General features: G+C 39.9%; 1 protein-coding gene across 3 annotated transcripts in view; it reads right to left on the bottom strand.

The window, feature by feature from the left end:
- The window catches only part of MYPN (myopalladin), a 102,816-nt gene that overhangs the window by 4,789 nt on the left and 85,196 nt on the right, over nt 1-12,831 (bottom strand). For all 3 annotated transcript variants that reach the window (XM_054508178.2, XM_064594707.1, XM_045877939.3), the window contains 6 exons: nt 11,509-11,658; nt 10,516-10,598; nt 9,198-9,324; nt 7,789-7,996; nt 5,723-5,888; nt 38-171 (listed from right to left, as the gene is read on the bottom strand). In XM_054508178.2, the coding sequence (XP_054364153.1) occupies nt 38-171; nt 5,723-5,888; nt 7,789-7,996; nt 9,198-9,324; nt 10,516-10,598; nt 11,509-11,658 (868 nt within the window). The remainder of the gene's footprint in view (nt 1-37; nt 172-5,722; nt 5,889-7,788; nt 7,997-9,197; nt 9,325-10,515; nt 10,599-11,508; nt 11,659-12,831) is intronic.

The following is a 12,831-nucleotide window of genomic DNA, read 5'->3' as shown; positions in this document are numbered from 1 at the left end:
TCACACACAGATGTTTAGCTGAGGACATTACACCTACCGTATATATCCAACCTCGCGGTGCACGACACGATGCCGGCTTCATTCTTGGCTGACAACGTGTACCATCCAGCGTCGGATTTCTTGGCTGGCTGAATGAGGAGGCAGACATACCCTGTTGTGTCCTGGTGCATACTGGAGAAAAAAGAAAACACATCTGCATTGTACCTGGAGGCAGAAAAGGCCTTGAGCAGTTCAGGGCTCAGGGAAACTCTTGCAGCAAATCCAGCAGTGCCGTGGAATTGGCTTAAAGCAATTATCAAAGGCAAACTGAACAGTGGAAAGCAGTCACAAAAGAGCAGGAGTTAACCCATTGAGGCCCAAATGAGGGTTGACAGCCTAGGCTGAGACCTGTTCTTGCCCTCCCCACTGCTTCACCTCTCTTGGAGTTGTACTCCCCACCAGAGGGGCCCCCACTTGTCACAACCAAAATCCAGAAAAATCTTTCTTGCAAACCAGATTGGACATTTCAACGAGCCCTTTGCTAGGAAGCTATAAGAAAGTAGACCAAGATGAGAGTCATGTTGATGTATAGTTAGCATGGAGGGGTTATTTCTTAACGTTACCAATTGGGCATGTGCAGCATTTAGTTAAATACAGTTCAGGAGAAAATTCCTTCTGTTTCCTCCACATCATTAGTTCTCACCCTTGGCTGCACATTGCAATCTTGGATAATTACACTAGAACTTCAGGCTGGGTTTAACATGTTATGTTAATTATTATTATTATTTTAAATAAACTTTATGCCCAACATGGGGCTTGAAATCATGACCCCAAGATCAAGAGTGGCATGCTGTACTGACTGAGCCAGCCAGGCACCCCAACATGTTATATTAATTTAGCCTGAAGCATTAACTCAAGAATATTTTCTGTGCTTGCTTTAAGTTTTACCAGAGAAAAATCTTGACCTATATATATATATGTAGGCTTCTTAGATGCCAAAATTCTGTAAAGTTTGACAGCTACAACATCCTCTGGGACAAATTCAGTTTACTGTGAAGAAATAATTCTCAGTAGAAACTTTTGTACACAAGTTGCTTGCCCCCTCGTGGCATACAATGGAAATGGCAAAGGTAAGGTTGATGAGAGGAAATCTAGCAAGGTACCCACTTTTGGAAACTGGATTCTTAGTTACTTTATTTTTTTTATTTTTTTAAAGATTTTATTTATTTATTTGACTGAGAGAGACAGTGAGAGAGGGAACACAAGCAGGGGGAGTGGGAGAGGGAGAAGCAGGCTTCCCACTGAGCAGGGAGCTTGCTGCGGGGCTTGCTGCGGGGCGCGATCATGGGATCATGGGATCATGGGATCATGACCCGAGCTGAAGGCAGACGCTTAACGACTGAGCCACCCAGGCGCCCCTCTTAGTTACTTTAAAAATAACCATGTCGTGATGGATAGAAAAGGAGTTACTGCCTTAATATTTTGTTCTGCTTTATTTTATGTTAGCTTTTTACTGTCAGAGGGGTTTCCTGGGTACTAATATGACTGAAGATATGTGACAATATGCAGGATCTTCACAATTCACAAATTCCTGATACATTTTTAAATTTAAAAATTAAAGTTTTAACAAAATCAGAAATGAACGAGGAGAAATAACAACCAACACCACAGAAATACAAAGGATTATAAGGGAATATTATAAAAAATTACATGCCAACATTGGACAACTTAGAAGAAATGGATAAATTCCTAGAAACATATAACCTCCCAATACTGAATCAGGAAGAAATGGAAAATTTGAACAGACCGATTGCCAGCAATGAAATTGAATCAGTAATTAAAAAACTCCCAACAAACAAAAGTCCAGGACCAAATGGCTTCACAGGTGAATTCTACCAAACATCTAAAGAAGAGGCAATACCTATTTTTCTCAAACTATTCTAAAAAATAGAAGAGGAAGGAAGGCTTCCAAATTCATTCTATGAGGTCAGCATTACCCTGATACCAAAACCAGATAAAAACATTACAAGAGAAAGAAAGAAAGAAAAAAAGAAAGAAAGAGAGAAAGAGAGAGAGAAAACTGCAGGCCAATATCTCTAATGAACACAGATGCAAAAATCCTCAACAAAATATTAACAAGCTGAATCCAACAATACATTAAAAAAATTCACTATGATCAAGTGGGATTTATTCCTGGGTTGCAAAGGTAGTTCAATATTCATAAACCAATCAATGTGATATATCACATAAACAAGAGAAAGGTCAAAAACCATATTATCATTTCAATAGATGCAGAAAAAGCATTTTACAAAGTAAACATTCATTCATGATAAAAACTCTTAACAAAGTAGGTTTAGAGAGACTATACCTCAACATAATAAAGGCCTTATGTGAAAAACCCACAGCAGACATCATACTCAATGGTGTAAAACTGAAAGCTTTTCCCCTAAGGTTAGGAATAGGACAAAGATGTCCACTCTCACCACTTTTATTCAGCATAGTGCTGGAAGTCCTAGCCACAGCAATCAGACAAGAAAAAGGAATAAAAGGCATCCAGATTGGTAAGGAAGAAGTAAAATTTTCACTATTTGCAAATGACATGATACTATACATAGAAAACCCTAGAGACTACTAGAACTGATAAATGAAGTTGGTTAGGTTGCAGGATTCAAAATCAATGTACAGAAATCTGTTGCATTTCTTTCTTTTCTTTTCTTTTCTTTCTTTCTTTCTTTCTTTCTTTCTTTCTTTCTTTCTTTCTTCCTTCCTTCCTTCCTTTCTTCTTTCTTTCTTTCTTTCTTTCTTTCTTTCTTTCTTTCTTTCTTTCTTTCTTTCTTTCTTTCTTTCTTTCTTTCTTTCTTTCTTTCTTTTTAACCGTTTTTAAAGTCAGTTCTATGCCCAATGTGGGGCTTGAACTCACAACCCCAAGATCAAAAGTTCCATGCTCCACTGACTGAGCCAGCCCGGCACGCCCCCCCTCATTGCATTTCTATATACTAATAATGAAGCAGCAGGAAGAGAAATTAAGAAAACAATCTGATTTACAGTTGACCAAAAATAATAAAATACCTAGGAATAAACTTAAGGAGATGAAAGATCTGTACTCTGAAAACTATAATACACTGATGAAAGAAATTGATAAAACAATGATGAAAGAAACTGAAGATGACACAAACGAATGGAAAAATATTCCATGCTCATGGGTTAGAAGAACCAATATTGTTAAAATGTCCATACTACCCAAAGCAATCTACAGATTTAATGCAATCCCTATCAAAATACCAATAGCATTTTTCACTGAACTAGAACAAATGATCCTAAAATTTGTATGGAACCACAAAAGACCCCAAATAGCTGAAGCAATCTTGAAAAGAAAGGCAAGGTGCCCTTGGGTGGCTCAGTCGTTAAGCATCTGCCTTTGGTTCAGGTCATGGTCCCAGGGTCCTGGGATCGAGCCCCACATCGGACTCCCTGCTCAGCAGGAAGCCTGCTTCTCTCCCACTCCCCCTGCTTGTGTTCCCTCTCTTGCTGTGTCTTTCTCTGTCAAATAAATAAATAAAATCTTAAAAAAAAAAGAAGAGCAAAACTGGAGGTATCACAATCCCAGATTAAAAGTTATACTACAGGGCGCCTGGGTGGCTCAGTTGGTTAAGCGACTGCCTTCGGCTCAGGTCATGATCCTGGAGTCCCTGGATCGAGTCCCGCATCAGGCTCCCTGCTCGGCAGGGAGTCTGCTTCTCCCTCTGATCCTCCTCCCTCTCATGCTCTCTGTCTCTCATTCTCTCTCTCTCAAATAAATAAATAAAATCTTTAAAAGTTATACTACAAAGCTGTTGTAATCAAAACAGTATGATGGTGGCACAAAAATAGACCAATAGATCAATGGAACAGAATAGAAAGCCCAGAAATAAACCCACAACTGTATGGTAATTAATCTTTCACAGAGGAGGCAAGAATATGCAATGGGGAAAAGACAGTCTCTTCAACAAATGGTGTTAGGAAAACTGGACAGCTACATGCAAAAGAATGAAACTGGACAACTTTCTTACACCATACAGGAAAATAAACTCAAAATGGATTAAGGACCTAAAAGTGAGACCTGAAACCATAAAAATCCTAGAAGAGAGCAGACAGTAACTTCTCTGACTTCAGCTGTAGCAACGTTTTTCTAGATATATCTCCTGAGGCAAGGGAAACAAAAGCAAAAATAAACTATTAAGACTATATCAAAATAAAAAGTTTCTGCACAGGGTGCCTGGGTGGCTTAGATGGTTAAGCATCTGCCTTTGGCTCAGGTCATGGTCACAGGGTCCTGGGATCGAGCCCCACATCAGGCTCCTGGCTCGGGGGGGGGGCCTGCTTCTCCCTCTCCCTCTGCCTCTCCCCCTGCTCATGCTCTCTCTTTCTGTATCTCTGTGTCTGAAATGAATAAATAAAATCTTTAAAAAAAAAGTTTCTGTACAACACAGGAAATAATCAACAAAACTAAAAGACAACCTACTGAATGGGAGAAGATATTTGAATATGACATATTGGATAAAAGGTTAGTATCCAAAATATATAAAGAGCTTAATATAACTCAACACACAAAAACCAAATAATTCAATTTAAAAATGAGCAGAAGACATGAGCAGACATTTCTCCAAAGAAGACATACAGATGGCCAACAGACATATGAAAAGATGCTCAGCATCCCTCATCATCAGGGAAATGCAAAGCAAAACCACAATGAGATATCACCTCACACTTGTCAGAATGGCTAAAATCAACACAAGAAACAACAAGTGTTGGCAAAAATGTGGAGAAAAAGGAGCCCTCATGCACTCTTGGTGGGAATGCAAACTAGTGTGGCCACTGTGGAAAACAGTATGGATGCTCCTTAAAAAATTAAAAATAGAGTCACCATATGATCCAGTTAATTCCACTACTGGGTTTTTATGCAAAGAAAACAAAAATACTAATCCGAAAAGATATATGCACCCTCATGTTTATTGCAGCATTATTTATACTAGCCATGACATGGAAGCAACCCAAGTGTCCATCGACAGATGAATGGATAAAGAAGATATATATGTGCGTGTGTGTACACACACAGAGGAATATTACTCAGCCATAAAAAGAATGAAATCTTACCATTTGCAACAATACCGATGGATCTAGAAAGTATAATGCTAAATGAAGTAAGTCAGTCAGAAAAAGACAAATATCATATGATTTCACTCATATGTAGAATTTAAGAAAAAACTAACAAAGGAAAAAAAGAGACAACCCCCAAAACAGACTCTTAACCATAGAGAACAAATTGATGGTTACCAGGAGGAGGTTGGTGGGGGAGGGGGGGCGATGGGTGAAACAGGTGAAGGGGGTTAAGAGTACACGTAACAGTAATGAGCACTGAGTAATGTATAGAATTTTTGAATCACTATATTGTACACCTGAAACTAATATAACACTGTATGTTAACAAAACTGAGTTTAAAATAAAAAAAAAACAACCCTGCTAATTAATCCTGAAAAAAATTAACATTTTAAAACTGTGGGACATCCATACCATGGATTGCCCTTCAGGAGCAAAAAGGAATAAATGCTTGATACGCACAATAACATGGATGACACTCAAATGCACCATGCTGAGTGAAAGAAGCCAGATTCAAAAGACGACAGACTTATTTGGGTGCCCAGCAAGTCCCACTGAGCTTGGAAGTCCTTTTGAACATGGGAGTGGACATGGGAGCGGACCGTACCTGATCCTCTCTCGGGTGGAAGGGATGGTCTCATTGTCCTTCTTCCAGTAGAACACGGGCGGCGGCATGCCTATCACCCGGCACTCCAGCCTCACTGGGTGGCCTTCGGGAACTCCGCTGTTCTGCAGTTTCTCCAGAATCACAGGGGCTTTCTTCACCTCTTTGGCTGAATGGGAGAAGGGCCATTCTTGTTTGAATTGTAAGCGCCTTGGGGTTCATGCTTCCAACTCATTACAGTTCTGGAATTTAGCAGAGTGGGTGCCCACCCACCTCACCTCCTCTTCAGAGCACTTCTCACACCTCTAAGGGAAGATCATTGCTTTGATAAAAGCTCCAGAAGTGATGAAAAAAAGGAATGAGGGAACCTCTTTGCATATTGTGTGAGAGACAACACTCCAGGATCTGGGTCGCACACGGGGGGACTCGAATGGTGGGTGTGGAATAACCCACTCCTTAAAAGAGTCTCTTATTCCCAGCAGTAAATTTTGAGAAACAACAGATTTTATGTACTGAACGTACCCTTTTTCTTTTATAGAGGAGTTCATTTTGTAGAAGGTATATTCATTTTCCCTCAACTTTTATTTTTTAAAAGATTTTAATTTAATTTAATTTATTTATTTGAGAGAAAGAGAGTGACAGAGAGAGCACAAGAGTGGGTAGGGTCAGAGGGAGAAGCAGACTCCGTGCCAAGCAGGGAGCCCAATGCGGGACTCGATCCCAGGACTCCGGGATCATGATCTGAGCCGAAGGCGTCGCTTAACCAACTGAGCCACCCGGGTGCCCTTCCCTCAACTTTTATTTCAAAGAAGTTTATAGCTACAGAAAAGAAGTACACTACTTTTTTTTTTTTAGTTTTATTTATTCAAGTAATCTCTACACCCGATGTGGGGCTCGAACTCATGACCCTGAGATCAAGAGTCACACTGTCCTCTGAGCCAGTCAGGTGCCCCAGAAGTACACGACTTAAAAAAAGCAACCCCCCCCCCCACAAATTATGCTTCCTAAGGAAGACTTTTTGCAGGGAGGGCCAGAACCAGATAAGGCAAAGATACCTCATATTTCAGGATTCCAGAATCAATATTTGCAAAATATTGGGGGGAAAAGTAAAAGCTTGCAATCAATATATCCTTGCAGGATGAGCTTTTCCTACTCTGTTGGGTATGAGAAAATTAAGAGTGAGAAAAAGAAAAAGATATATGGGGTGAGCAGCCACCAGCCTATAGAGAGGATAGCATGCCAAAGCCCCCCTGGTTTCCGGTAAGGGTCACACATGGGAGAAAGCTCAGCACTAGAATTCGTATATTCTGAAATCTAATTCTGGCTGGACTACTGGCCTGAGGGCGGGTATCAATCAAGTGATAATGACTTGTCCTTTTTTGTAGCCATTACAGTGTTTTGTTCATGTCGTCTTACAAAGTAGAGGTTCATTTGTTTAGTTATCAACTCAACATTTGTTGAGCACTGTGCATGTTCCAGGCACTGAGTCAGACACTGGAGATACACAGAAAAAGTCAGAATGGCTGACTTTAGAAGCTTTCAGTCTCTTCAGGAAGACAAAGGAGATAATAGTTACACGGAAGGCTGCAAGTGCTCTGGGGAGTCTCTCCTTTTCTAAGTGCTATGAAACAGAGGAGGATGTGCCTTGGTGGTGACATTTGAATTAAGCCTTAGAGAATGAGGGCAAAGAAGGGCATTCCAGGTAGAAGGATCAGTGAAGCAAAAGTATGGAAGCTTGGGGTAGGGGCAAGATCCTGGTGTGTTCCAGTTGTGATGAACTGTAGGGCAAGTGACTTGAATTTAGTGAAGTCAATATACCAATTAATTGATTAATTAACTATTACAATGGCTCCCATTTATTGCATGCATATATGCACCAGATACTACATTATGTTTTTATTGATAGGTCTTTGAAAACAATGTAAGCAATATGGCCTTTACTACAGTGAAGGAGAAACTGAGATGAAACTTGGTGGGGCAAATGGCTAAAGAATTCTGTCAGAAGCTGTGCCTATTTGGGCAATAACTTTAAAGGGAGTTATTCTTGGGGTCCCAGAAGCAAACCTTACCTACTACAGTGAGCTCCAGACTAAAGGAATTCTGTCCGGTTTTGTTGGTAGCAACGCATGTATAGGTCCCCGCGTCATGTTGAGTGAGCGGGTCAATGAGCAGAGAGTGGACTCCAGTCTCCCTGACCAACATCTTGTGCGAGGCATCTGGTAGCACCGGTTGGCCATTGAGCAGCCACGTCAGCTCTGGGGGCGGTAAGCCACTCACCTAATAAACAACAGGACAGCTGAGGCAAATGACAGACCGATGACAGGCAGATTTATTTGGTGGCTGAATTCTTCATCCTTGTCTGGCACCAAATAGATAGAAAAAACATGGGGTGGAGAGAAACCTCTCTGCAGGGTATCAGGATAAGAGGGGCTGGATGAATGGCCGCATTAATTTAAACTGTATCGTATTTTGACCCCAATTGGGGTGATGATTATATTTTAGATTAGAATAAGTAAGAGATAAAAACAAAATGAATAGATAAAATAGACCTGCTGAGTGAGTTTCACAGATGATATGTTGCTTACATACCTGAGAAGCAAGAGGCAACCAAGGAAAGGGCAGACATTAAATTAGAGTTCCCAAATCTTGCTGTGTGTTATAATCGTGTGGGGAGCATTTGAAAATCCCAATGTCTACTTACTATATTAAGTCAGAATCTCTAGGGATGGGACCTGGAATGGGTATATTTTAGGGTTTAGGGTGGAAGAAGTAACAATCAATCCCAAATATTATTTAGGCAGCCATTGGCAGAGCAAGAACCACCTAGAGAAGTGGACTCTATAAATGTTTAACCTCAAGCCTTTACCAATTAGCACCTAAAATTTCCATAACATTCTGCATCTTTGTCTGGAGTAGAAGAGGTGACTTAAGTTTCTCTTCATACTGAGAGATATCCACGCTGCTCAGCTGAACAGTTTCTGGTTGAAGAATTAGGAAGTAGAATAGCTAAAGCTGGTGGATGTTGATTAGTACGAGAAACCAACTTCCGTTTTCATAAACCACCTCAGAGCTATCTTTTCATGACTGAAAATTTTTCAAAGTCTATACATCCCAGAAACTCACTTCCAGGATGCAAAAATCACACTTTTGGCTTCATAGTAATAAAGACTTACTCCGCACCACATGGAAAATGTCTGAATTACATCACTTCTTTGGTTGTCTTTTACGAATGCAGAGTTAACTTGATACAACACCAATGTAATTTTATTAAGGTATAAAGACTTAAAAATTTCATCAAATTCTTTTGTCTGGTATTAATAAATGCTCTGAAGAAGTCTTGTGAGAAAAAAAGTGATCTCTCTCCCTTCCCCAGCCCCCCTTTCTCTAAACAAAACATAAAACAAATACAAACAAAAATAAGTCAAACAAATGCAAAATGTGAACAGATCTGGAGCCAAGGATGAGTATTAGAGTCTACCTTACAGTCCAGCCGACAGAGGCGCCCCTCGTGAGCTACCATATCCCCAGAAGCCTGCAGGAAATGTGGTCGGAAAAACCGTTCCTGTAGGGGCTCTTTGTCTCTTTCTTGTACTCGGGACCTTCCTCTATAAAAACAAGCATGTTCAGGCATTAAACATAGAAACCTAAAACAGCAAGCATTTAGGCATGGCTATAGAGCCTAGAGAACAGATATTTTGGGGGGTGGGTGGGGAAGGAGGTTGCTGGACTATAAACAAATAATAAAATAATAAATAATGGTGTGAAGCATATGTAAAAAGCAAGGTGGTAAGCATCTCATACACTGTAGGATTATCTTATGAGATCTTTAATCAAATAAACAGGCTTTAGCTTCTTTTTCTCTGAAGTCATTCTGGGTTAGGTGGCCCAGCTTACTTGCCTTGGCTTTGACCAGTTGTTCAAAAGTTTCAAGATAAACAAATAAATGAGTATTCAAGCCGAATCTCAAATGAGAGCCAACAGACAAGTCCTGTTTATTACCCAGAACAATGCAGCTGCAATCCCTGTGTCTCTGAGTAATAAAATTTAACCCTGCTATAAATTATGGCAGACCATTAAAGATGATCATGAACTTAAACTGGTTAAGACTGACCAACAGTAACAGCTGTTCTTAAAGAAAAAAAAAAATGAAGAAGAAGGTATAGTTGCAGCAGTGATGAAATACTGTATCTGAAACATGGGTCACTATTTTTGCTCCTTTGGTAAGTCAAATATAATTCATCCATGTCAGCAACTATGGAATGCTTTGCTAAGACTTTGTGGCACCATAAGACTCAAGGGGAAGCCAGGCTCTTAATTCTTAGTGGTTAGTAAAATCAGAGAGGAAGAAAGCCAATTGCTATGTTAGAGGCAATTGTTATACTGGGGACAACAACAACGAAAATATTCAATCTATAGACATATAACCACTAGCAGTTTCTGTTTTATTAAGGAAAATATGGTCATTTAATTCAAAGACTCTGGTTTATATATTATCTGCACAGGTACTACTGAGGGTTACAAATTTTGAGCCATTAAGAGTGTGCAACAGACCAGTGCATCTCAAAGTTAATGTGCTTATGAGTCACCTAGGGATCTTATTAAGATGTACTTTTTGATTCAGTAGGTCTGGGGTAGGGCTTGGGATTCCACATTTGCAACAAGCTCCCAAGGGAGGCTGATGCTGCAGGTGCAAGACTACACCTTAAGAACAATGTGTAGACCCAACACTTTGATGCTTAGTGTGGTAGGTGGATGCTTGGGAGTGGCTAGAGAAGGGAGATTCTTACTGTTTTTACCTGTGAGACTGACCAGTGGATATTAGTCGACTGCGAATGGGCAAACTTTGTACCATCAAGTGGCCAGAACAGCTGATTCTCCCCTGAGAAACAAAAATGAATTAAAAATAAGAGAATTCTCCATTTTTTTTCAATTTATGTAAATTTTTCTGGACTGGAACAGTTTTGAACTTTTTGGCTAAATATTATGAGGGGGGGGAATGAAAACAATAAAATATGACTCCTTAGATCACTGTTAATATTCTAGGGGGGAATTTAAAGAATATTGTGATGACTTTCACTTTGAGCTGAGAAATGAACAGAGCACAAATGTAAAAAAAAATTTGAATTCTGGTGCAGCCACATGCAGAGACTATGGCCAAGTATTTTATACTTTTCTTAATAGAGATTTATCCTCAAAACTAACATTTTATTAAGGAGAGTGGGTGAGAGTAGAAATTATAGTTCTATATTTTGTATTCTAATAGTAGTTGAAGATATTTGTTCTGCCGTATCTTTTAGGGGAATTTTAAGTCTTGATCCTTGATCTTATTCAGAAAAGAAAAGTGAAAGTTTATGGCTTTCCAACTTTTACCAAAAAAAAAAAAAAAGGGGACATTATGGATTTGAGGAATGTTTACAAGCCTTTTTGGAGTAATTTGCTTATTCTCTAAAGAACAAAAACAACATATCATTCTTTGATAGGATGATTTACAGACTCTTCAAGAGAGTCAATGAGTTGATAAACATAAGGTGTAGCCTAATACATCTGGGACATAGTGAAGAGATACTACTAAAGTCCTTTGACAAACGCTCAAGGCTTGAGTGAGCCATCAATGGCTAACTGGTCTTTTAAGCTGTGATACTGCGCTCTAGTTAACACACAATCACAATGCTTCTCATTCATTTTCCTCAGCAATCCTTAGCAACTCGCACTTCTCAAGGTCTCATTCACAATGACATCAAGTGCTCCTTCCTCAGAGTGCAGCACAGCGCAGAACCCTGCTTCTCCACCTGGGGGTTGGCAGCCATGATAGTGTAGTTGCCATCGTCATCACTGGTGGTGGAGTCAATGTGCAGAGAGCATGTCCCATCTCCTTCTCGCCTCATTTTGCAGTGCTCATTTCTCTTTGAAATCTGCTTCCCATCTTTGAACCAGTAAACCTGCAATGAAAGATAATCAAGGAGAACATACACTGTTCTGCACATCTTTTGAGGATAATGAAGTAGGGAGTAGGTTGAAGCAAGGGCTGATTGCCATCTCTACAAGTGCCCCATCCCTTATAAAGCACTTCGAAAAAAGTATTTTAAAAATGACTGTAGGGATGCCTGGGTGGCTCAGTCGGTCAAGTGTCTGCCTTCAGCTCAGGTCATGATCCCAGGGTCCTGGGACTGAGCCCCGCATCGGGCTCCATGCTCAGCGGGAAGCCTGCTTCTCCCTCTCCCACTCCCCCTGCTTGTGTTCCCTCTCTCGCTGTCTCTCTCTCTGTCAAATAAATAAATAAAATCTTTTTAAAAAAATGACTGTATAACATGCTCCTATGCTTGTACATATACAATACTTAAGTCAAAAATTCTGTATAATTTAGGATTGAGATAAAGCTTTTGACTCTTTTTATTGTACTTCATAATTACTTAAAAAGTCACCCCAAGGACCGGACATGTTTTCAGAGGCAAAATAATGAAAACCAGGAGCCTGAATTTTTTTCCCATTATCCTATCTATAAGCTCAAGTCTTCTGCAGTCCACAGATCTCAGGGTCCACAATAGCTCACCCTACTTGAAAGGATAGTATGGTTTATTATCCATAAGGAGGCCAGGATTCACTTGCGAAATTTCTCATCTGGCGAACATTTAAATAAATAGGTTTTTCATGTTGAGTTCTGCATGTGTCAAGGAGATCTCTCAAAGAGGGGGGGTTAAAGTACTGACTGCAGCTGTTCTCCACATTTCCTGGTTACCTAACCATACATGATAACACCATGCTAATGTTTGTGAAAGTAGAGCGGAGAGATCCCCTACCACAGCCATACTGGGTGTAAATCCTTCTTTCAGCTGACTGCCAAAAAAATCTGGTGACTCATAAGATTTTTCTGCAGCCAGTGATAACGATATGACATTTTCAGCATAGACCAACCTACTAGTAATGATACAAATATAGCTCACTTTGTGCAACAACAGGCACTTTGTGGGTATTCAATAAGTGTTAAAGAGAAAGAATATCAATTTGGTGAGTTTGGTGGTTGAGAGAATCAATAGCCCAAAATGGAGGATTATGACTAAGAAGTCTATTTTAAACTTTTATTAAAATTCTAACTTACCCATAAGTCTGATTTA

This window comes from Mirounga angustirostris, unplaced genomic scaffold (assembly GCF_029215605.1).
Source record: "Mirounga angustirostris isolate CCGP_5_RB_7025 unplaced genomic scaffold, mMirAng1.0.hap1 SCAF_6, whole genome shotgun sequence".
Classification (NCBI taxonomy): domain Eukaryota; kingdom Metazoa; phylum Chordata; class Mammalia; order Carnivora; family Phocidae; genus Mirounga; species Mirounga angustirostris.
The sequence above is the reverse complement of the archived record's forward strand: the minus strand, read 5'-3'. Positions and strand labels throughout refer to the sequence as shown.